The 24,917-nt window shown below is 49.7% G+C and overlaps 9 protein-coding genes across 9 annotated transcripts; all 9 read left to right on the top strand.

Annotated features, from left to right (window-relative positions):
* Positions 1-3,094: 3,094 nt before the first annotated feature.
* On the top strand, positions 3,095-3,921 carry KY384_008867 (uncharacterized protein; the record flags this gene model as incomplete). Its single annotated transcript, XM_044817354.1, has 2 exons — positions 3,095-3,381; positions 3,648-3,921. The coding sequence occupies 2 exons, from the start codon at positions 3,095-3,097 to the stop codon at positions 3,919-3,921; spliced, it is 561 nt and encodes a 186-aa protein (XP_044664507.1).
* Positions 3,922-4,332: 411 nt separating this feature from the next.
* KY384_008866 (uncharacterized protein) lies at positions 4,333-5,341 on the top strand (the record flags this gene model as incomplete). Its single annotated transcript, XM_044817353.1, has 2 exons — positions 4,333-5,016; positions 5,132-5,341. 2 exons carry the CDS (start codon positions 4,333-4,335, stop codon positions 5,339-5,341), a joined length of 894 nt encoding a protein of 297 aa, XP_044664506.1.
* Positions 5,342-6,538: 1,197 nt separating this feature from the next.
* On the top strand, positions 6,539-7,318 carry KY384_008865 (uncharacterized protein; the record flags this gene model as incomplete). The annotated part of the gene is made up of 1 exon (XM_044817352.1): positions 6,539-7,318. The coding sequence occupies one exon, from the start codon at positions 6,539-6,541 to the stop codon at positions 7,316-7,318; it is 780 nt and encodes a 259-aa protein (XP_044664505.1).
* A 1,229-nt stretch (positions 7,319-8,547) lies between these two features.
* On the top strand, positions 8,548-9,581 carry KY384_008864 (uncharacterized protein; the record flags this gene model as incomplete). Its single annotated transcript, XM_044817351.1, has 2 exons — positions 8,548-9,024; positions 9,093-9,581. The coding sequence occupies 2 exons, from the start codon at positions 8,548-8,550 to the stop codon at positions 9,579-9,581; spliced, it is 966 nt and encodes a 321-aa protein (XP_044664504.1).
* Positions 9,582-13,003: 3,422 nt separating this feature from the next.
* On the top strand, positions 13,004-14,661 carry KY384_008863 (uncharacterized protein; the record flags this gene model as incomplete). Its single annotated transcript, XM_044817350.1, has 3 exons — positions 13,004-13,006; positions 13,061-13,215; positions 13,740-14,661. 3 exons carry the CDS (start codon positions 13,004-13,006, stop codon positions 14,659-14,661), a joined length of 1,080 nt encoding a protein of 359 aa, XP_044664503.1.
* An 814-nt stretch (positions 14,662-15,475) lies between these two features.
* KY384_008862 (uncharacterized protein) lies at positions 15,476-16,642 on the top strand (the record flags this gene model as incomplete). Its single annotated transcript, XM_044817349.1, has 3 exons — positions 15,476-15,502; positions 15,556-15,882; positions 15,944-16,642. The coding sequence occupies 3 exons, from the start codon at positions 15,476-15,478 to the stop codon at positions 16,640-16,642; spliced, it is 1,053 nt and encodes a 350-aa protein (XP_044664502.1).
* A 1,375-nt stretch (positions 16,643-18,017) lies between these two features.
* On the top strand, positions 18,018-18,695 carry KY384_008861 (uncharacterized protein; the record flags this gene model as incomplete). Its single annotated transcript, XM_044817348.1, has 1 exon — positions 18,018-18,695. The coding sequence occupies one exon, from the start codon at positions 18,018-18,020 to the stop codon at positions 18,693-18,695; it is 678 nt and encodes a 225-aa protein (XP_044664501.1).
* Positions 18,696-19,487: 792 nt separating this feature from the next.
* Positions 19,488-21,098, top strand: KY384_008860 (uncharacterized protein; the record flags this gene model as incomplete). The annotated part of the gene is made up of 4 exons (XM_044817347.1): positions 19,488-19,490; positions 19,545-19,672; positions 19,723-19,879; positions 19,941-21,098. The coding sequence occupies 4 exons, from the start codon at positions 19,488-19,490 to the stop codon at positions 21,096-21,098; spliced, it is 1,446 nt and encodes a 481-aa protein (XP_044664500.1).
* Positions 21,099-22,206: 1,108 nt separating this feature from the next.
* KY384_008859 (uncharacterized protein) lies at positions 22,207-24,166 on the top strand (the record flags this gene model as incomplete). Its single annotated transcript, XM_044817346.1, has 2 exons — positions 22,207-22,279; positions 22,329-24,166. The coding sequence occupies 2 exons, from the start codon at positions 22,207-22,209 to the stop codon at positions 24,164-24,166; spliced, it is 1,911 nt and encodes a 636-aa protein (XP_044664499.1).
* Between the last annotated feature and the right edge of the window lie 751 nt (positions 24,167-24,917).

Genomic DNA, 24,917 nt, shown 5'->3' with positions numbered 1-24,917 from the left:
CCCGTTTTTGTATGTTGTACAAAGCTTGACGCCTACAACAAGCAGTAGACTCACTGGCCGGAAAGAAAGATGGTCCTGTATCGCGCCTCAGTACAGCTGACACGAGGCGAGACAGTTGATGCAACTGGGGTGAATGTATATATATTTAGAACCGACTTCAAAAGACCAGAGATAGATGGTCGAAAGTCGAGAGATCGAAGTCGGATGAAGAAAGAGAAAGTAGAGGGGAAAGGACAGGCCTTATATAGACACCAGCAGGCGCTAGTACGTGGCAAAGATCATGCGTTCATCCCAGACAATGTCACATTCATGACGAATGTCTCGCATGTTTTTGCTTACACAGTGAAGATTTCATAGCATCAAGTGGCGGAAATTGAGCGTGTGAGAATTGGTGTTTGGGGCGAGGGAAGTGAAGATGCTCACACAGGCCGGATTTGGAAGGTGTAAGGTATTATCACGCATTTGAACGGACCTGATGGGCGAGACACACATTAATTCACACACAGGCGAGACAAGATTCTTGGTCATCGCGCGGTCTGGGATTTGATTTTTGGCAGTGAATTCTGCACGTGTCACGTGTTTGTGAGTTCGAGACATCAAGAGGAGTCGGGTGAAGAGTGATCACACTTGCGATATGTGTTCAGAGTCGGGTGAAGTATGATCACACTTGTGATATGTGTTCATTCTCGGTAAACCAGATTTGAATGAAGTATCACGTGAAGATATGGCTTGCTGCCTGAAATGAAGTTCACTCGCTGGCAACCTCAACCTGCACTGCAATGTAGCCCCAGATCTACTTCACTGGAGATCGTACAGCCCGATCGAGAAGCCATCTGGGGACCATAGTTACATGTGGCCAGATACAACACCACCATCTAATAATTCCCATTAGCGAAATGACATAACAGCCCCGCAACGAACGACTCGCCTGCCCATGCCTACAAGCGTCGGCGCATTTCCACTTTCCGGTGAGCTTGTTCTCTTGATATCAAATGAGCATTACAGCCCACCACATCCTCAGATCGCCGGTCCCGCCTTCGCCCTGCAATCACCAATTCTCCCCTGATATCTGTTGTGACCAGTCTACCTGAAGAGTATGAAGTATCGTCCGCGATCATCTCGCGAACCAAACGATTTAGCAGATGAATTTATGGGGGCAAGGCCAAATTCTAGCTTCAGGCTCAACGTTTCGGTGTAGGCAGACTTCTGTAAGAGCTAGCAAAAGGAAAGTCTCATGTGACACGTTTTCAAGGTCATTACGCTCTGGCTTTTTGGGCTCATCACAACGGCTCGCTCGCGAGCGCAAAGTGGACCTACCTCTGGGCCCAGGAATGGAATTGTCTTGCGAAGATGGCTTGGCTGAACGGCCAATACCGTGATAATACGAATCTCTGTGTTCTGAAAACAACAGGCGTCCACGTGATGATCTGTCTTTGAGTTGGTCAATGCGCTGAAAGAGCCATTATGTACTGCAAGGGAGAAATGAAAATTATGTTGCGATCGATCTAACGCCAAGAGGAGCGGAAACTATTCCGTAAGAATGATGTCGCGCTTGTAAGAGTTCAGAGTTTGTTATAATAGGACTGAAAGAGCTGCTTGGAGGCTCTTTGTTCTCTAACAACCTGCCCTTTATTGACATAAGCCGTTGTTTCGCTTGCTGATGCCGATACGAGCGCCAATGGCGTCGAGTGGGTACACTATTGATTGAAGCTCTAGACAGTCGGTCTTCCCTTGAGGAAACACTTGTTGGGATACATTCCTAGATGGGCTTCACCAACGTCACAGGTGGCACGTATTGTCTCCGCCCCCTCAGCAGATAATATCCCCAAGCCAGTGATATCACCCCCCCGAAGAGTACAATAGCCCAGTTCATATCCGCGGCACTCGGTAGTGGACTCATGGGGAAAAAGCTGAGCACAAAGCTGATGACTAGAAAGACCAATGATGCATCGTTGATTACTCCGCCCCATTTGCCTAAGCTCCATCGTCTCGGTAAAAGCTTCTCGCCCCGCAATCTCTTCAAACGGATACACCCAATAGAGCAGATGTAAGAGAACAAGAGGGCAGCGTTTGAGACTGAGAGAATGGCACCCAATGCGACATCAGAGCCGAAATTGAGGCATGTCAGGATCACTGAGATGCTGAAAACCGCGATCAGAGCGGTGATGGGAATATCATAGTGGACCTAAAATGTCAAAAGAGCGAAAGCAGAGGAATGAATGGACACACCATTCTGATATACCGAGATAGCGGAAAGCCATTATCTCTTGCAAAAGCCCACACTTGCCTAGATGTAGCAGTCATGCATGTAATGGTACCAACAAGGACGAGAACGATAAGAGTGACAGTCAGTACAGCCGTACCAGCAAACGAACCAGTGATATTGAACAACACTTGAATGACAGGGACTCCAGTGGGTGAATCCAGCACCTCTTCGGTGTTGCCAATGCAGAAGCAGAAGGTGATCATCATCACCAACCCGAAGAACGCATTGAGAGCTTGCGCCCATACCATGACAGACGGTAGCACTCGCGAAGCATCTTTCACTTCTTCCGACATATGAGGCCCAGCGTCAGGGCTCAAAAAGCACCACAGGGGGGCCGTAATGCCGACAAGGGTTGAAAGGCCGAGGTTGCCCCAGCCTCCGTTGTCTTCGAATTTGGTGAAGACGTCTTTCGCAGATGCATGCTCACTCATGCCCCAGAAGACTCCCAAGAAGACGAAGAACCCTACGGTATGCAAACCGAGGATCGCCTTTTCGATCGCTGGAAGGGCTCTGGCAAGAAAAATGTTGAAACACACGGCAATCACGAGGATGGCCATCACAAAGAGGGACGTTTGCCACAGCTGAGCGACATCGGCATCGTTATTCTTCAGAAGAATGAGTCCTTGAATCATTTGCGATGTGATTTGAGCAGCCGAAGGGTTTCCGGTGACCCAGCCAAGACAGCAGCACCAACCTTTGTTCTAGTCAGCGCCCATTCAGATCTTCTCAAGCGAGACTTATTCACCGACGATATAGCTGAGAGGTTTCTGTATCGATGGTGGCGCAAACTCAGAGACCCAATGGTACTGACCTCCAGCCGTCGGGGCCATGGAAGCCATTTCGGCCATCGAGCAAATCATGCACATTACCCCAGCAATAACGAATACCGTCAACCAGATCATACCAGCAGTGCCACCATTGGTCAAGCCGTATTGCGCGACGACTAAGGTACTCTCCCAGCTTGACTGCAAGATCATGACAAATCCTGCGATAGATAGGACGGTGAAGTTGCGCTATCAGGGAGATCAGCTGGCATCAAGTCCCTGGGATAATAGCGAGAGACCCTCAGCTGTTGGACTTTGCCCAGTCGATCCATCTCGAATGCATCATGAGAGGTTCCTCCCTTCTGAAAGACAACATCATTTTCGACGCCGCCTTCGATTGAAGTGACTGAAATTGTGGAAGGGTGTTTATAGTCCATTATCGTAAGTATGAGAAGTATGGCAAGCCACCCTCCACGTACTGTTATTGAATAAAGCAGCAAACGACGAAGAGGATCGCTCTCTTAAGTCAACTCAAAACACTGCAAGATCATCTTGCCACATAAAGAGCGGTGAGACCAAGTACGATTTCCTGCAACTGGTGCCGATAGTCTGCATAGCCAATCGATCTCCTTTTTGATCTCCAATGAGAATAGTACTCCTCGGGTGTCGCTAGCTTATGTCCTTGACAGTGAGCTTAGCTTTACTTTTGAAGTCGTCGATTGGACGGTGAACGATAGTGACATGCAAAAGACAGCCGCGATGGATTCCGCTAAAGTCTTTCATGCATGGCCGAAGTGGGGATCAGCGCCACATGGAGGCCTAGAACATTTGATTTGCGAAAGAGAAATGTCGATACAGTGCATTGATGCTGTTGAACAGAGCATTGTTTAAATTCTCATTGTTGACAGTCAACCTTTGAACTCGTTGGCAGTCACAGATGCAATCAGAAAATATTGGCCCCGCGATGTGACTAGGCACATTAATGCCCTTTAAGTTGTTGAAAGCTGCGTCCAGAACCATGAATGTCTCTTCAATCTTGGTGGTGGCCGGTGTCCCAAGATTTGAACAATTCAATAGTGCTTGATATTCTTAAGCTCATAATGCACAAAGAACTGCTAGACAGTAACATTGTCCTTTCAAGTGAAAGCACAATGTTCGGACCTTTGTAATTGGGCCTTCGTCAAAATATCTACAAAAGCCTTCGCGGGATGGAAGATTTAGACCCAAGATTAATTTACATCAACATCTGAGACCGAACCAAACAAAACACATAATCGAAAATACAAATTTCTAATCGCTACAATGCCTGAAGCAGAAGACGTCCTATCAGGCATGACACTCGCCACTAAAATGTTATTCTTAACGGCTTATACAAACCTAGGGCCTAGTGTCTACGCAACGACCGCCGAAGAGCTCCACTTCGTCGACTATCTGATCCTACAAAAGCTACAAGATCCGGATTTCTTGACCGGTTTTAAATTTTGTGTTAAAAGGGGAAACCCTTGGTGCCCCTGGGTGGAGAATCCTTATTGTTTCCCCAAGAAGCCCGAAGAAGATGTGGTAATGACTGATGCGCCTAAGTGTAAGACCCCTGTGAAGGTATATTTTGACGGTGTGCCCCAGAAGCAGGTACCACCGCCGCAACAAGCTCCAGTGCAGAAAGACCCATCGCAAGAAGCTGTAGAGCAGCATCAAAAACAAACGGGGAATCAAAGCAATGGGCAGCAAAACAATCAAGTCTCGGAGCAGCAAAAGACCTCAGAACACGTAAAATACGCGCAGCAGGCACTGAGTATGGCCAACAGAATGCCGCCAAGTGAAGAGCGGCAATGGATGATGAATATAGCCACCTACATCCTTAACGAAGGACAGAACGACAAGAAAAAGGAGCCAGAAATCACTTATGTGCCTCCATATTTGACTTCCATCGATAGTGACGGTAAACCCAAATTTGAGAGGCTGCTGACCCCCGAGGAGACACGCAACGTCAATAATCATTCTCAGGGCAATTCCCATGATCACTCCTCTGGTAATCCCCACGGACATTGCCAAGCATGCGCCTCTCAAAACAACGGCGGCCACCAACCGAAACCGTATCTAGGCAAAAGGCATGACGGCAGACCAAGCTATAATCCACCGAATCAAGGAGGTAGCTGGTCTGGTGGTCCGCTGCCGCCTCCGGGTGGGCATGGGCATTGGCAGCCTAATGGGCCCAATCAAGGGTACCATAATGGCCCCCACAATGGGCAAGGGAACGGTCGTGGCGGGCGTCGTGGTGGTCGTGGCGGCGGGAGAGGAGGCCACAGTATAACAATGGGCCACCTCCTGCGTACAATGGTGGATATTACGATGGACCGTCCTGATTAGGGAGCGTGGGGGCGAGGTTTGTATCTGTAGCATTTAAGGGAGAGGGAGGATTGTAGGATATTGTAAGCTGACGATACGATAGGAATATAGAATTGTAATTAATGCAATGTGCAATTGACGTACTGCTCTTTCATGGCTTTGCTTCACGGCCCATCCATCGTATCTCGTCCAGCAAGGTGCCTTGCGAAACTGTTGAGCAGCTGCGCTGACGTACTCATGGATCGCACGAGTCGGCTGACAGCATAGGCCCCAGTCAGATGTGCGTAGCTTGAGGAAGCTTTCGAATAGAATGCTCTGCCTGGCTTTGTGCTGCGTAGGGAACAAAGACGAAGAAGAAAGAGGCTGAAGATTTTAGAGGACATAGAGAATACCGCTAAAGTTGGAGCTAGTGTACTTTTCTTGGCGTCATGTCTTCCTCGTGAATCTCCATTGTTCATTCACCCTTCATCTTCATCATGCACTTTGATACCTACCGTCTCCTTTGAGCATGCGAGTCGCTGTTCATTGGGCTGTTGGTGGCGAGGTCAAAGCTCTGACTGCAAGATGCCCTGACCAAAGCTGCTAGGTACTGGCTCAGCATGCCTTTTACGAGCATGCCAAATCATCGCCTCTGTCCATTTGTGCCCTGATGTCTCTGTGAGCCATTGTTGCAAAAGGCAATGACTCAGTACGTGGCAACCAAGAGAGTCAGTGTCCACTGATGCAGGTTTGGCGACCGTGACGGCCAAAGGCGAGCCCCCAGGCTCGCTAGAATGGTGACATGCTCCTCGCGAGGCAGCCTCCAGGGTGCTACAGATGCAATGACCAGAGCCTACTGCGACACAAGCCTTCTCTACTACATCCGAGCCCCTTTCCGACTACCTACTAATGTACTATAAGCCCCTCGCTAACATAGCCATCCTGTTGGTCACGCGGTAACGTAACAGCCACCCCCGCAATATCGTGAGTCAAAAATCTCTGCTAATGCGCCCAACGGGCCTTTTGGCGCAGGAATTGACTCTGGGCTTTGAACCCAGTAGTCATCATATTTCTACCTCTTCTAAGACATAACCATGAATAACACTAACAACAAGCGCACACTCCTCCATCCCCGCCTGATCACCTCCAACACCAGCAAGCTCAGCGCACCGCGCAAACGACCATGACAGCCTCACCCCTCCAAGACAGCTTCTTCGAGTACGACTTCGCCCCGCAGCCACCACCAGGCTGCCTCGAAGACGATGTCCCCCGAGCATGGAGCCTGCGACATCCAGCAGGAAGCAAGAACCGCACAATCATGCCCCTCACAACCTTCAACCCAGCAACCCGACCTCCTCTTTCCTCCTCCTCATCCTCCTTCGATCCAAAACCCTACTACACAATGGCAACCGCGAAAACACCCCGTCTCCGATGGACGCGACGCAGCGACAAAAAGAGCAAGGAAGACACACCTGAAATGACCATCGCCAAAACCTCTCCCACCCCAAAACAATCCAGCAGCCTCATCGCCTCAGTCCAGCTCAACCCACTCCGCACAAGCTGCACCCTCACCTCCCCTTCAGGCTCAATCCTGCAATCGATCCATCACGACCGAGAGCCTCGCTCGCGCTACCACTGCGTCCTCGGCAAAGAACGGAATCTGAAGAGGATGTACTGGCAGACTCTGGGCCCCTCGCAGACGGTGCTGGAATTGATTGATCCGGAGCAAGAGGAGGGAAAGGAGAAAAGGATAGCGCTGTTTGTTTATACGAGCGATCCGGCGCAGCAGATGGATCCGGAAAGTGGGCGACGGAGACCCTCGGCGCCGGATGAGTTTGGGGCCTTGTTTGCGACGACGGATCTGAAGGGGGGTGAGGCTGGGACAGGAGAGGGGATGGGAATTGAGGGGCTGGTTTGCTCGGCGCTTTTGGTCACGGAAATGAGGAGGACGAGGAAGGCTTGATTCTTTATGGATGGAAGAGGAGGACATGAATTTTTGAAGCTTAGTGAAGCGGAGGAAGAAGGGCTTTATAAAGCGATGATTGATGGGTAATGGGAAGAGACTCGTGGCACGCTTATAATGGAGGAGGGGATAGGTGCAGGAAAGGGCACCACATGAGGGTAATATACTGATGATACCATAGTCTTGTCTTGAATAACTTTGCTTCCTCTTTATAAATAGTGAATTGATTACCCATCATGCACAGATTTCTCCGACTCCCCCTTACATTCAGTACACCACCGCTGCTACACGCAATATTAAAATGGCATACACATAAATGACCACGGCCACACGAAAACAGGGCGCCCTACCTCTCCCATCTTGCCCCTCTTCACACCTCCGCCCTCCCTTCCCAAACCAGATTCCCATACATAACAACTACGCCCTCCCCCCGGCCTCGCCACCGAATCCCTGACCTCAATACTCCCCGCATCAGCTAACCACCTTCTAGACTAAGGAAAGACATGGGGCAAGGAAGGGGGCTGGCGGTTCTGCGGATTGGGCATCTGGTGTTTAGATAGGGTCTACCTGGTTTTGCGGTATGTTTCATTTAAGGAAAGAGGGAGGGATCTGCTGCGAGCGGATACCTGGAGAAGGGGGGGAAGGGGGGGAGGGGGGGAGGGTATTGCGAAGGTCTGAGTCACTTGACGGATCTTTTCGTTCTATGTTAGGTGTAGGGATTATGGGTTGGTGAATGCCGATTTGTAGGTGCAAAGGGGGAGAAGGGTTAGCGGTTTACTGGTTGATGAATTGGCAGAAGTGGATAGATGCGAGGATGGCTTTTGGGTCATAGCTGGTAAGGTTTGATATTTGATAGACTACAGCCAACTTCGCTGACCGTTTGTAGTCTCGCGAGGTTGGTTCTTGTCTTCCTTTGACTTATGTCTCTTCCTTTTCCATACCCAAAGAATCCATATTAGGCTTTTTTAAAGCTCAAGTAACTCTTCGCGGCGTTCGAAGATTACTGGAAACATGGACGAAGTTAATGAGTGTGGTTGTGACTGTCACCCTATCATATTAAGATCTGGTCATGAGTTAACATTGTAGAGGCGACGCCACAAAATCCACCTCTTTTTCGTCGCTTAAACTCTCAGTTCGACCCGTGTGCAAATCTTTAACAAGTCATCCGTCCTTCTTTTTACGACCAAATCCCCTCAACTGTCACATATTTGAAGACAGTACACCATACAATGACAACTCCTATTCAGCTCGGATGGGCCTATCGTGTTGATGGCCCAAAGCTTTTAGCTTGGGTGTCTGCGTTTAAAAAGATTCAGGAGCAGACACAAGCATTCAAAATATGTTGTGAAAAAGCCCGTGATCGCTCACTCTGCTTAGGCAAATTCCCTTCTGAAATCATTGACGCTATCCTATCAACTGTGGAGTATGAAACATTCCTCTCAAGGTACTTGGAATGCGCCCCCAGAAATCCCTGGAAAACCTCAGACAGTGGTCTGCAAGAATGGAACAAATACTATTCTTCTGAGTATGACAACGCAAATGAAGTTGCGGAGGAACATTACCTCAACTCAGAGGAGGACCTGAACCTGGGTCCTGTGGATGGTATAACAGATGATGTTCGGGGCTTTTATCAAGATTATAGGGATGGACCAGGGTACCAGGCGAGAATTTTTGGTTCCCTTGTGGAATTTGAGCAATGCCGCCAGGTAAGCTAATGCACCTCCATTCCTTGTTGTTGCCACTCAAAGCATAGTGAGCCGATGATTTTGGTCAGATCTTTACCCAGATTTTTGGTCTCAAGCCAGTCTTCACTTGCAGTGGCAGCATGTCATACGGATTCCAATCCATGTACGATCTGCGTGGATACCTAACGATACCCTTGGGAAAGCCAAGTCAGATGCAAGTGAAGTTTGACATGTACAGTCCAGGAATTGCTATCCTTCTTTATGACGGAGTCATTGGACTCTCCCAAATCCACCCTCTGTCGGAGAAGGCGATTGCAAAATTCACAATGGCCCTGAACAGACTGGACATTTCACGCCCTGGAGAGAAGCGACGAGAATGGAAGCCGAGGAATAAGGTTTGCAGGCCAGCTTCGCCAGTATTCGATTCCGAAATAGACTCGAGGACTCAATTAGATACGAGCAGTCAGCCAGATCAGCCGCTGGCAGAGCAAGACAATCACCGTGACGGGAGCGATGCGTTCACAGATGGCCCGACGCTGATGATACTCGCTTGCGACCTGTTCCAAAACCACAACTGAGATTGAGACGTCCGATTCCTGAAGTCGCTCTCCCATTCGAAAAACATAGTCGGCATGCTAACGCCTTCAGTATCTTTATAATGCGCCCCTAACTACCGCACCCAACATCCGTATTGAGAACAACCTTGTAAGCCGACTTCGCTTACTACACTGTCCAACACACAACATACATACTGACTTTCAAGCCTCAATCCCTCTTCACCTCCCCTTCACCACCAGCCTGCTTCACGCCCCAAAGCGTAATCAAAAGGCTCCCCAAAGCATAACTCCCACCCCACCTCAGCGACCTCGCCTGACACTCATCATTCATATCCATCGCCATATTCATCAGCCCGTACGGTATCCCCGACACGACGTCATCATTCAGAATAACAACCTTCACCATACATGACCTGTACTTCTTGAAACACGGCGTTTCAAAATCGATATGCCGGCCGGGATGCGCGCTGATGTTTCGAGCGAAAACTGTTAGGGCGTATTGATTGGGGCCGGACGTGAATGCGGCTTCCCATTGGAGAGTTGCGGCTCTGCAGTCGGTCTGTCGGGTGGGGAGGAGGGAGGGGCGGTAGGGGACGAAGCGTGAGGGCTGGAAGCAGTGGAAGCGGTCAGCGGTTACCGGATTGGTGGGGGTGATGGGGGGGATGGAGGTGGATGCATTTTGAGGCTGAGGCGAGATTGTGAGAGCGAGGGTGATTTTGAGAAATGCTGGAAGCCATAGGAAGAGGTTGTATAACATAACTTATGCAGGTCACAACTTTGACAACGAAGGAAAGTTAATAAGTATGAAGACGCTGGACTTTGGCAGAGACATAGTAACAGTGTTCGAGACAGATCCTGACTCGGTTTCTGGAACCCTTGAAACTGCTCACGACCTGGTTTTCTGCTCAATGATTCCAAGCATTACTATGCCAGCATATTATCATGTATGCTAATCTCCAATCCAGCAACCGCCCAGCATATCACCCCAAAGTCAAAAACGGTCACGCACAAACGAACACCTGCATCGAGACGCAAAATAACACTTCTCGAATGAGGGCATTTAAAAATCCCATGATCGCGGCTTGACAGACCTGTATGTCTCACCCTCCACGTCGTCGAAAATAGCAGGTCAGATCTCACATCGCATATAGCGCAAGATCTGGGATACACGCACCACGCAGCGCGCATCACTAGCTGCAGTAAGCTGACTTTTGCATCGACAAAAAAATTGAAAACATTCAACCTCGACGTGATACTCTTCCCCTGACGGTCCCACCAGCTCCTATAAACACTCTCCCCCCTGCCAATCACTTCCCACACTCTCAACCATGCCTATCCTATCTCTCCTCCTCCCCCTCTTTCTTTTCCTCCTTCTCACCCCCCATCATTCTCCCTCCCCCAACCCCCCTCCCCGCCCCCCCCCCCTCCCCCTTGCCCAACAACCCCCGCATAACATGCCACCACCCACAAACCCTCTACCCGCCCTCCATCCTCGCGCCCGAAGGCGACTGCCGTCTCGTCCTCGCGCGGTTGTGGGCTAAACACGCATTCCCCGGCATCCCGGACCCGTATCGACGCTGGGGCCGCTCAGTCCCGCCCTGGGATCCGGCCGGCGGCGTGCATCTCCCCGCGAGATTTCAGTTGCAGAGGCAGAGCGAGTCGCAGGTTCCTATTGAGTGTGAGTGGTGGGTTGATAATGATGTTGGGGAGGGGATAGGGGGTGGGGGGTGGGGAAAGGGAGGGGGGAAGGGAGGGGGGAATGGAGGGGAAAGGGGGTGGGGGAGGGGAGGGAGAAGTCGATACTTTTCGCATGCTGCATTTGCTGAATGTGGCCGAGGCGCTGCTGGATAGATGTTATCCGTTGGGTATGACGGGGAAAGGGTATATGACTAAGGATGGAAATGTGTATGTGACGACGAGGTGGGTGGTTGGTGAGAGTCGGGGTGGCAATGGGACGGTTTTGGAGGTGGGTGGGCTGGAGGTGAGGAATACGACGGTATCTTGAGGGCGGTGAGGCGTGGTGTGGGTTTGTGCCGGACAGGAAATCCTACCTGGATAGAACCATTTACCACATCGGTGTAATCATCTGCGTCGGGTTGGAAGAGTGTTTTTTGAGAGTATCGCCAGGAGGAACCTGCTGTAGAAGCTTACGAGTTGTTGCTTCCAAAGATCAAACCACGTACGAGTTTCAACTGGCGTCGAGTTCACTGATCGGCAGTTCGAGTTTGGAGCTCTTGACGCTTGAGTCGGTGGCGCCGGAGAAGATGAGTGGTTCGAACCATCCTCAAGACATTTGACGAATTGTAAAGAGGAGTCAACAACACTGTTTCGATCCATGTATGTCCACGTAAGGCACTTGCCACTTTCGGAATTGATGTTGTGGCGCAAGACAGCTAACCATCACAGCAATAACAGCTACACAACTGCGCCGGGTGTACGATGCAAATTCCAGACAGAACAGAAAATCGTAAAACGCCATCTCTACCATCCGTAACGTTGAAGTATTTTAGCGGCATTTGCTAGAATCTCATATGTTATTCTTTTCCAGTTGCTCACAACACAGAGCCTCTCATGGATGGCATGATAATCATACTGATGACTAGGTACAGTACCACTCAAACTCAGATGAGCACCTTCTATTGCCTCTTCTTACATTCGAAAGATATGGGGCATGGTTAGAGATGGCTATCTGAACTTGCGAATGGGCGGCCACGGGAAAGTACTGGTTGCGTTCCTGCTATTGCCTCGTGCGTGACAGTCACCTGATACATCTCGATGTCGACTAATAGCTGGCTTTCTGGTAATCATAGAGACGCAAAGAGCTACTCTAGACCACCGATCTAAATTAGATGTGGATTTGTGCCACTGGCAGACATTTTGCAGGATCAATCGAGTCTGAGGTTGGGGATTTGAGCGATGGTGGATAATGAATCTCGCTTTCACTGCAACAGCGATCCGAGCAATTTACCATCATCCTTCAGGAACCAATATTCCCATGGAATTGATTGTCGAAACTTGGCTCAGATGTATGTACTACGTCATGCGTTGAGCTGCCAGGTTCGGCTTAGCGTTAGGGCTTTTTCAAAGGTCGTACTCTGCCCGTCTTTACCTACAACTCTCCGCGCCTTCATCCTCGGCTTCCACGTTTATCATCATCGGAGACCTTGCAAAGATGACTCACATCTCGTTGATGTGCTCACGATGCTAGTCTCAGTGCTGAGACAGTGACATCCGGCTACGGCATCGCCTTGTGGGTTTCACAAACGTCTGCTGACTTGCATACCGCGTGAAGTCCTCTGCTGTCCCTTTCGCTTCAATCTTGTTGTTATCTACCGTCATTCTCCTCCTAGTGCACTCCATTTCAATGTTCCTCTCGTTCGGTCTCATTGGTCATCGCAAATCCTAGAGTAAGGCGAGTTGAGTGTAGAGATTCTTGCCACACTATGGTGAGAAACAGCTCGTCATCGCCAAACAATGGCCTTGTAGCTGACTGATCACAGACATCAGCAACGAGGAAACGTAAAGCGAAAGAGCAAATCGAAGAACCTCGTCAATCTAAAGCGCCACCCAAGCGGCGTAAAAACACAGCGGTCGCTAGAACCAGCGACCGCGCTACTATCGAGCTGTTGGACTTTGACTATTCAATATATCAATCGTATTGCTGACAGATTATCAGTATACGTAGTAATGCTACAACTTCGCCTCTTCTTTCCTTACCTACGGAGATTCGAGAAAAGATTCTCGTGTGCTTGCTTGGAGACAAGTGCATCCACTTGAAACTTCAGCAAATTGCTCTTTCCGCGGAACCGTGTCCTAATTGGGGGGAGGAGCCAGTAAGTCCACTGATGCCTATCTTAGTCAGGTTATATGCTTTTGCTAACTCGCGGGCGACGGTTAGACTACACAAACCAAGCAATTTCTGAACAACGTGTGCAAGACCACACCGCATCAGACCAAAAGAGACCCTCCGCGAGCTCTTCCTGGCCTTGAACTTCGCAAGTCATCATCTCTACGCCACAACAGTTGTGAGACGACTTGGACCCCATTCTTCGCAGGTCAAACGCTGGACCTTTCCGTTCTTGGTAGCTGCCGTCAGCTTTATGAGGAAGCACATACTATCCTCTGGGGTACAAATACCTATGTATTTGATGATCGTGCGACACTGTCGACCTTCATAAGCCTCCTCAACGCTGCTCAAAAGCGAAAACTTTGCAACGTTTACATAAGAGCGATTGTTGACTTCTCGCTCCGGGAGATTCAAGACGACACTAAGCGTAGCAGGAAGAAGATTTTCACCAGCACGGTTGATGGTCTCAAACACGTGAAGAATCTCGTGCTAGACGTGACCTACGATATTGTTTTGGACGCGTGGGGTCCAACGCCAGACGAATTGGAACTAGCTCGAGCAGCTGTAGACTGTCTCAGACCTCTGCAGGCTATTTCTTTGAAACAAGTCACTGTTCACCTAGGAGAGAACTTCCCAGGTCTCGGATCTGACTACAATTATCCAGGCCAGGCAGAGAATCCAGAAATCTCAGGCATCGCACAGGAGCTGCGTTCGGCCCTTTTGAATGAGAATGGAGCCAAGTTAGCGGCAAAGGCTCGGGAGCGCAAAAAGCCTGTATGGACAGAAGGAAACATCCGCAAGGACTATCAGAAAACAGAGTCGCTGTGCCGCGCTGTTTTCAAAAATGCTAGACGCGAGATCAATAGATATCCCGGCGATCGGCGCAGAGCGATACAGATGTTTCTTGCCATGGAGAAGGCCGCTCCGCGTCAGCAATATAGAGGGCTCGCGTCTTCCTTGTGGAATGTCAACGACCCAGTCTATCCACTTAAATACGCCATAGTAAGGGTTGCCAAATGGCAGTTGACGGAACGTAAGAAGAGGGAATTGTGCAATAAGCGACTCAGCAAGTTTTCTGGTGCGAAGATGATCGAGGATCCTCAGTATGAGGGCCTTGAGGCGTACGGAGAGAACAGCTCCCATGAAGGCTTGGCGTCAGTCGTGTGTGAGGAAACGCCTGATTTTGATGACCCTGTGGAAGATATGAGCTCGGTGGAAGATGAAGATTCAGGAATTGACGAGAAGGCAGAATAGGGCGGAACAAGACAGGGAAAGTGTGTTATTCTGGCTGGGAACGTGGCTGTACAGTATGTTAGTTGGCCTTATGTGCTGTATTTGCTACTCTGGCACGAGAAATAGAGTGATGGTGCTTTGAGAAGCTGATGTGGCTGTGCCTAAGTCTGGCTGGGCGGAGCAACTTGTATTTCAATACTCAATGGGAAGAGCGATACGTTGGCATTTGATATTGAGCTTAAGATTCAGAGATAAGACTCGCAGGCTAGGCAAGAACTGACGAGCTAGTTTTACTTGTTAAGCAAGTTTTCAACGTTGACGGTTATTTGTGAACCCCTCATATCTTGCATGTTCCTACAGCCACATCTTATCTTGACAATACACCAGGGATCGGAATTGGATGGACCTCCCTGCTGTGAATTATTTTTTCCAGCTGCCCTTATGACGTCATGTCGAAGTGAATGTCTTGGTAGCAATTTTCATTGTTGCCTAGCAATTGAAGTGTTGTTGGCTGGAATCGGGGTAGTGTCGTAGCCCCCTCCTGCAGTCTCTTTCTTTCTCAACAGCAAACTTCTTTTCCTTCATCTATCCGGTAGCGACAAGTACTCATAACACAAAGACAGTCGGCATTGCCTGCATTTTGGCAGTGCTAGTGCCTGCTATGTATGCATTCCGTTGATGCGACACTGCCTCGAGAACAAGTTGAGGTCTCGTCGCAATATTTGAGTTCGCAAAACTGGGGTTGTCTATCAACCGTACGATCCTCCTACAATCTTGTGTCAACACCAAAACCTGATGGCTTGCAAAGGCTTACAAGGAATCTCGTGATATGAATATGAACAAGCCAATACTTGAGATCAAGGTGAGTCGCATCATTCTCCGCAAGGTCAGGGTTCGAAAACTGACACTACAAAGCTACCACGGACAAAGAAGCGGGTGGCGAAAGGTGAGGCAAGCAATGATGAGTTGAGCAAAGCGCCACGCAAGAGACAGAAGCAGTCGGCGGCTCCAAAGACCAGCAAAGCCAGTAGATTCGGACTGTATGATCACGACTCAATATTGCCCCAGTCCAAGAAGCTAATCGCTTACAGTAGTGGTGTTCAGAACACATATCCTAAGGCACATCTTCTTGGCATTCCCACTGAAGTTCGAGAGATCATCTTGACACACCTATTCGGAAATAAATGCATTCATTTGAAGCACAAGGCGGTCCTCGGTAGCCGTGAATGGGATGGAGGGAAGGTGTGTACATGGGTTTCCTCAAGACTTTGAATACTCTTGGCTGACACTTCATGATGTGCAGCCTAGTAAAGACGGGCGTTTCCGCCTTGCTATATGCAAACTAGAGTCGTCCAAAGCAAAAGACTTTGTGCAAGCAGCCACCATTGGTACTGGAAGTCGACACCCATCTATGACATGCCACCGAAATTGTGCACGGAATTGGCAGGTAAAATCTCAAGAGCTAGACTTAGCCTGCCTAAGCACGTGCCGCAAGCTCTACGCTGAGGCTCACAGTCTCTTGTGGGCGAGAAATACGTTCGTATTCGACAATCGCTTTACTCTCTCAAAATTCGTCAGCAGCCTGACCACCGGACAAAGGCGAAGTCTCGAAAGAATTCATATTATAGCGGATATGACTTGGTCATGGAAGAGATTTCCGTATCAAGGCCAGCGGAGCCGAAAGACAGTTGCTGCAGCTACAGTGAATGCCTTGAAGGGCTTGAAACGTCTAGAACTGGACATGAGCTACGGATGCCTGTTCCCCTATTCATCCAACAATGAAGTGCACGTCGCTCGTGTAGCAACTGAATGCCTGCTGCCATTCAAAGCTGTTGATCTCGCGGAAGTCATTATCCACATGCAACGATATAGATTATACAGGGATGAGACACGTCCAATACCCTCGGAAATCTCAAGCTACGTACAGGACTTGCATGCTGCACTTTTAGCTCCCGCTGGAGGAGCAAAGGCGAAGAAAGGCGGGAATAAGCAGTTGAATTGAGAAAATCATAATCGAGGACTGTTGGACAAGGGCATTAAATCACGAAAGGGTCTTCTCGAAAACGCCATCGAGGTATGTAGCAGTCGCTAGAGCCAAGCATAAGAAATCACATATATCGGCAGTACGCTGCTGGTGAAGCTCGATAGCTCCACCCGAAAAGAATCGATCATTCGTATTTCCCCCGAGTTTATCGTTAAGTGAAGCTCTAGGTGGCGCGAGAGGGTTCTGCCTTGCTACTGATGTGTCATTGTACGTAGAATCGGTTTAGCCGCGCGCTTTTCCCTTTTTCCTTTGTCGACACTTATCTAGGGTTGTCTCTTACCATCTTCTGAACACGATCAAATCACGATAAAGTGACATCAGACGTGACTGCTAGTCCCGCATTGCTAGTGTGAGCACGTCAAGACTAGTTGGTATGTGACTGAGATCAAGACTCGTCATCGTGTTGAATGACTCGCGTGTTGTGACAGAGTTCTCGTCGTGTCTCAGCCAAGTGGTCATCTTATGTACTTAAGTCGACTGGCTTGCGCGCCAGATCAATAACGCTCCGCCAGAAGTTTCCTCAACTGTGCACCTAGGGTACAGGATTGTCGCATTCAGATTCTCAATGTCATGTATACACTGGATGAATTCCTAAGGTTCGCCAGGCAGAACGGATTTCCGGTTAGCATTGAGCTCAAAGAACCAACGTTAGCAACGGTTCCAAGCAAGAGCCGAAAGCAGGCAGCGGTTACGAAGACTAGCAATCGCGCTACCATCAAACTGTAAGACAGCAACACGTTTCAAGACCTCCTGATATGACTAACCATTTCGTAGCATTCAAAGCAATGTCATAAAATCGCCTCTCTTATCACTTCCAACCGAGCTCCTAATCAAAATTCTGACATATCTCATTGGCGACAGATGCGTCCACTTAAAGCTCAAATGGCTTGTTCATCCCCGCTGGGGCAATGACTGCTGGGATTTGGGATCAGTACGTCAACAATCTCATATTATAATTTTGATGCCTTTTTTTTCTGACCAGGACTAGCTTTCTAAAGACAGGCGCTACCACCATGCTGTCTGTCAAGTCGTGAGGGCACGCCCGGTAGGAATGTTTCGAACAGCCACTATCGATTCTGAGGCACGAGACTCTCCCATGATCAGACATAGATCATGCATTGGGGATGGGAGTTCGTGTGAACCTTCCGACAAGTTGGACCTCTCTGTCCTTTGTACCTGCCGCCAGATTTATGCTGTGGCCCACAGCATTCTTTGGGCTTCAAACACCTTTGTGTTTAACGACCGCGCAACTCTTATGACTTTTGCGGATGATTTGAATACCGCCCAAAGACAAAAATTGAATCATGTACATATAGGAGCCAAGATATATTTCATGGACCGAGACGACTTACGCAACGCCCGACGTAGCCGTAAAGCTATTGCTACAGGAACAGCCAATGTTGTCCAACATGTTGAACACATAGACCTAGATATACGATACAATTGGAACAATTCACGCGCAGAGACTGAGGTAGCTCTTGCGGCAGTTGAATGCTTCATGCCACTCCAGGTTCTCAGGTTGAAGCAAGCGACTTTACATCTCGAACGAGATCGAAGTTTTCATCAAAATCCGCACTTTCGTAATCCTACGATTCAAAAGATTGAACGAGAAGCTTTGTCCGCGCTTCTGGCCCCAGATGGTTTGGAATTGGCCAAAACTGCCCGAAAGCCCCCAAAGCATTTTTGCACAGAAGCTGCGATCTATGGAGAGTATCAGAAGAGGACATTGTACTGTAACAGGATCCTTGAGCAGAACGAAAAGAAGGTCCGAGAGCATGATGAGCATGAGAAGTCAGTACAAGAATATCTAGAATCGAAGAAGGCGTCCCGTGACCAGCTCAAGGCTCTGAATTTTGTAATGGAACGAAAAGCTGGTAGCTTGCTGAAAGCTCGGAATGAAGCTGAAAAGTCTACTCAGACGTGGAAGGAGATCCAAGGCAAGAGACGAGAAGAACGTGATAAGCGTCTTGAAAAGCTGCGCCGTGTGAGAGAGAGCAGCAATTCTGACTGAGGATGAGGCTTTAAAATATAACGAAGATACCTGCAATGATGACGGCCAACTAAGTGAGGACGGCTGTGTTTTTGGAAATGAGAATACTTGAAGGCGAGGACTTATTGTAGAAGAGATTGTGGATCTGAACCGGGAATGGTCTCAAAGATATCAAAGAAGGATTTCGAGTGCCAGAGATGATCCTCTTCAGCTCCTTCGTCAGCTAATACCCATAAGACTGTAAGTAGCGTGCGAATACATGCGAGTCTATCATGCTTCTTCTTGCAGCCGGTAGTGAGGGCAGAGGCTGCAAAGAAAAGCGTGTATAGCATCTAATAAATAATGTGTCAATGATTGGCAAGTTCTGCAAAATGTGGCAGAGAAAGTGTTGGCCGGGCTTGCTGTGTCAATCAATCCTTCTTGAGCGCGGCCCAAAATGGTTAGCGTTAGGATCCGTTGTGTGTCGTTCCTGCTGTTTTTGCTATTAGGAGTAATTACTTCGACTTGTTTGTACGACCATCATCACTCCAGATATCACGGCAGAGCCGGTTGCTGTCAATTGCCTAGGCGACACTGAGGGGCGACACTGAGGGGCGACACCTGCGCTACGCCATTGTTACGCCGACTCAACACACTGTGCGCTGGCCTGAACGTCCTATTTGTTCTTGTCTATTCTTCCTTCTCTTATCAACTCTCATGAACAAACATCATGGCTCCGACTGTTCTCTTGCGCCACATTTGATGGGGTATCCTTTTCGTCCTCATTAAGTGACGCAGTCGTTGGTAAGCAAGATTCGTGGCTCCTGCATCACCATGGTAAGTCATCCCATCGACACAAGGATTCTTGGTTAGACTGATGAATGCTTGCAGGCTCCCAGAGCGAAGAAACGCAAGGCCGAGGGACAACGCGAGGAGGCGGCAGTGGCTCAAATCCCATCCACCAAGAGACGGAAAGCCACGGCGGTGACAAAAACTAGTAATCGTGCAACCATTGAAATGTTTGAAAAATGTTTCAGCAATGCCGCTAATTGACTAATGCTTTTTACAGGATCCGGAGAAATTCGCGGGACTCGCCACTCCTCTCATTGCCGATCGAGATTCGGGAGAAGATCTTACTGTTCTTAATTGGAAATAGATGTGTCCACTTAAAGCTGCGAGAAATCCGGGATTGGGCCCTTTATCCGAACAATTGGCAAGCAATTAAGGTTTGTGTGGAAAGTTGTAACAAGTATTCCAACTGGACAATACTGACTGCTCATTCCCTAGGTTGCTCAAAAAAAGTCTTTTTCTCATACTGCATCCGAGTTTGAGGAAAATCCAGGTATCTCACCAAGGAAAGCGATCACAACCAGTGTATCCCGTCCGGAAAGATCAACGGATCGCCACGAATCCTGTTGCATGGACGATCTTACCAGGCGAGAAGGTAAGGTGCTAGACTTAGGGATTCTGAGCAGTTGTCGTCAACTCTATGAGGAGGCTCAGAGTGTCCTTTGGGTCACAAACACCTACATTTTTAATGATCGCTCTTCCTTACTAGAATTTGCAAATACGCTGAACACAGCACAGAAACGTAAATTGAGCAATATTCTTATTAGAGCTTCGATAGAATTCTCGTCTTGGGCACTGGCGAAAGATACAAGGAGCCGGAAATACTGGATACCTACAACTACTATCAACGCTCTAAAGTCCGTGAAGAATCTTGAGCTGGACATCAAATACCAGTTCACAGGTGGTTATAGCCGCTCATATGTCGATGAAGTGATGGTAGCTCGTGTCGCACTCGATTGCTTCAGACCTCTTCAAGCGATAGACCTACAACAGATGATCCTCCACATGGAAGCAGAAACACGATATTTTCATGATAAGCAAGACTCAGAAAGGGAAAACCCCGCAATCCCAAGTATTGCGCAAGAATTTCACTCTGCCCTCTTGGACCCAAATGGCGCTCACATCGCAAAGAAGTCTCGCGACAATAATAGAAACAAGTGGACAGAAACAGAGATTTGCGAAGACTACCAGAAAACTAAGATATTGTGCCAAGCAGTCTTCAAAAAAGCCAGACGGGATATCGAGCGGCACAAGATCTACGAGGTCGCGCACGTCCAGCACTTCCTGGATAGATTCAAAGCAACCCGAAACCAGCTCAAGGACTTGCACTCTAGAATGTACTGGCAAGTTAATCATTACGAACGGAAGTCCAAAGTGGCTAAGGATCGAATACTGAAATGGAAAAAGACGGAAATCCGAAAGCGAGAATTATGCAATAAGCGGCTCAGCAGGTTGGAGTGTACGCGAAAGATAGTAGATCCCTGTTACGACACCTTTGGTGTAGCTAAGGAAAGTAGCGAAGAAGAGGTGTCTTCGGAAGAGAGCGGGGACGAGGAGTCAATTGGGGAGGAGGAGAATGAGAAGGAGGAAGAGTAGAATGAAGCGGGACGAAGCATGGCGCAGCATTCCTTGCAAATGCAGGAACGAGCTTTACAGAACCTCGGTTGACAGTCAAACAACATGCGGTATTTGCCAAATTGCCTGCTTGCTTTGCAAACTACTAGAGCGGGAGAGCTTGCTTTTTATTTGAACCAGGAATATGAGATATCAGACTCAGCACCTATTCTCAGATGCTGAGTCCTCTTAGAAGCAATGTGCATAGCATTGCATGAAATAACACGCAAGCATTGGCTCTCCTGCAATATTGTGGCAATGGGAGTGCTAGTCGGGGTTACCGTGCTACTTCCGGAGAAGTTCGACCGAATGAGGTTAGCTTCAGGGCTGGAAAGGGGCTCGTGCGTATTGCATTCTCCTTGAGACTCAATTCACTGCATCCATCATCTACGACGTACTTGCTACAATAGAACAAGTGGTATGATTGGTTCTTTCTGACAATGCTCGTGTCCACCTTTGCGCAGGTACGGGACTCATCAAGAGACTGAGTCAAGGTCTTATTCACCAACTTGAGCGTCCTATGATATTCTTGGCTCATCTTGCTTGACCAGTGAAGCAGGTTCCGGTGATCTGCGTCGCATGGAATTTGAAAATTTCAACTGTCCGCCACAATTGGTCTGGACCCGGGACAGAATCGTGGCTGTGCGTATGCGCCACAGTGGCTGTGCAGTGCCGATCCCAATTGTGGAGTAAACAGACGTCATTCATCTCTGATATACGACCTCGAGGTGTCTCAATCGACAACAGATCTGCCTCTAGTATAAGTGAATGCGGCCTGTGCCTTGATTCTTTATGCGCTGGCGGCCAAGTTGGGCAAGTGCAATGCGGCCGTTCCTTGGTTCCTGGATCCAGACTGGGTCTAGCAGGGTCACATGCGAAGGTGCAATGTAGCACTTCCCCCACTTCCAAGTCCTCCCACAGCTCCTTCCAACATCCCCCCGCTTCTTGCGTCGTCATCTGTGTTGACATTGTCTGGTACTTAAAGGGTCTCTGCCCTCGCATTCTCTTTCCAATCCATCATCAGCTTCCCCATTGATACCCATTGCATCCATCCAACCCACTCATTCAAGTCAATCACCATAAATCGATCATGTCAGGCCTTCTTAACAAAGTCAAGAATGCTGTAGGAGGTGACAAGACTCACACAGGCACCACAAACACCGGTATGCCATCCTCTTTTCCAACATTATCGCGATTCTAATAATCCTACAGAGGAAAGCGTGGTTCACGGCTCCTCCGTGGGTGAAACCAAGCCAGGCGTTCTCGACAGCTGTGAGCCTGGTATCCACGGCGAACGAGACTCTGGCGTTCAAAGTGGGAATCTTGGAGGTACTGGTGCAACTGGCACTGGGAGTGGTCTTACAGGCACAGGCACTGGCACTGGGACAGGCCTCACTGGATCCAACACCGGATCAGGCCTTACTGGATCGAATACCGGATCAGATCTCACGGGATCGCATACCGGCACCGGTCTTACTGGATCCAACACGACAACGGGCGACCACCATACACGTGGGCAGCAATACGACCCCACCACTTCATCGACTGGCCAAGGTCTGACAGACAGAGATCGTCATCACGGCGGCGCAGGAGTCGGAGCTGCAACAGGGTTAGCAGAGCACGAGAAGCATCGCCATGATGGTACACGAGATACAACGCATCAAAATCCAATCTCAGCAACAACCGGCTCATCGAATAGAGATCATCATCCCGCTGCTGTTGGCACTACCACAGCAGGCGGACTAGCAGAGCACGAGAGGAATCGCAATGATCCCACTCATAGCAGCCACCAAAATCCTAACGCTGCAGCAGTCGGAGGGACAGGCAGTGATCGTAACTACAACGACGACGCACAGAACACGCGCCAAAACCCTCTCTCAGCCGCAACCGGCTCATCAGGTACAGATCGCCACCAGAATGACGGCACTCAAAACACATCTTCATCCAGCTATCCGGGTTCAGAACAATACAACGACCGCCACAGCAAAGTCCACGATATCCTGAACCAAGGTGGTACTCCGTCCTCCAGCAACACCTCAAATACCGGTCACCACGGCCTCACCGGTGAAAGCAACACTGCCAACCCATCTAATCTGACTGGCGCAGGCTCAGGCTACGACTCCAACAACCGCGACCGTGGCCTCGTTTCTGGCGCGGGCGGAGCGGGTGCTGGTGCGCTTGCTGGTGCGGGTATCGGATCGCGTGATCACCACGATAGTAATCGTGGTCTCGATAATACCACGGGCACGACTGGGACTCATGACACGCTGGGGCATCATGGGACTGGGAGTGGATTGACGGGCACTGGAACAGGCACACATAACAACCCGCTCGATAGCAACAGAGATACTACCGGCACAGGCTCAGGCCTCGGCGGTATCGGAAGCAGTGGCCATCACACCGGTAGCACAGGAACACACAATAACCCGCTTGACAGCAGCAGCAGAGACAACACCACCACCGGTACCGGCACCGGTCTTGGAGGCATTGGCGGCACTGGCCACCATACCGGAAGCACAGGCACGCACAACCCACTCGATAGCAACAGAAACACCACCGGCACCGGTATCGGAGGCACAGGCAACAATCAAGGCCTCTCAGACGTCAACATCCCCTCCTCGAAACTTGGATACGATGACTCCACCACTGGTACCGGCAGCGGGCTCACAGGCAGCCATCACAACACCGGCCTCACTGGCACCGGCGAGCGCGGTTATGGCGATGACACTTCGGGTTTGGGCTCGGGGACTGGCACTGGACTTGGCCAAGGAAATAACACCACCGGAACAGGCTTCGGCTCAGGCACAGGTACTGGTCTAGGACAGACAGGAACAGGGACGGGCACGGGAGCTGGACTGGGCCACGGTAATAATACAACAACAGGCACCGGTCTCGGTTCTGACACGACAGGAACGGGGGTTGGGTCAGGGCTTGGGTCAGGCACTGGTCACGGCGAACATCATCATGGACATGGACATGTGACTGATATTCTGCACCCGGGCCCGCATCATACCGAGACTGCTAATCGCTTGGATCCGAATGTTTCGTGAATTTGGGCGGGAGATGGAGGGGATGAGGGGGGTGGATGTAATGATGATGCGTGCTGGGTGTGGTTTCTGAACTCGATGGTATGAAAGGGCACGGTTGTGAAGGGAGGAGGGGAGGGAGAGTGTAAATAGCGAAGTGTGTATGGAATTTCAAGCATGGTTATTTGAGCGGTAATGACAGTGTTGATATTACCCCACCCCCATTCTTCTTGCTTCTGTGTTCTAAATCGTGGATATATCTGTTTGAACAATCTGTTGTTCCCACCCTTTTCGTTGATAAACATCGCGTGATCGTCTCTGTTCTGCTGAATCCCTGGCCCGTTTTGCCTCTTTTTCTCCTCCCCCCTCTCTCCTTCCCTCCTTTCTCCTTTCCTCACCTTTCCCCATCACCCCCCCACCTCCCCCAGCCTCTCTTTACCTGCCCCTACCTCCCCCACCTCCCTACCTCCCCTAACCTCCCCCAGCCTTCCCTCCTCTCACCAACCTCCCCAACACCCCCGCAAAACCCCCCGCAATCCCCCCCACCACCTCCTTATCAACCCTACTCTCCCAAAACGCCAACACGACACTAATTCCATCTCCATCCTCCGCGATCTCCACCATGATGTCGTAATCCCACGGATCGGACTGCCCGCCAGCAGCTTGGAGCTGGAATGTGATTCCTCCCTCTTCTTCTTCTTTTGGAGTGGTCGTGCTGGTGTGGGAGGGATTGGGGGAAGGGGGCTGGTGGCGTATTTCCGGAAATTCATACACG

This window comes from Bacidia gigantensis (genome assembly GCF_019456465.1).
Source record: "Bacidia gigantensis strain McMullin 20006 chromosome Unknown scaffold_268, whole genome shotgun sequence".
Classification (NCBI taxonomy): domain Eukaryota; kingdom Fungi; phylum Ascomycota; class Lecanoromycetes; order Lecanorales; family Ramalinaceae; genus Bacidia; species Bacidia gigantensis.
This window is presented reverse-complemented; position numbering and strand designations above follow the sequence as displayed.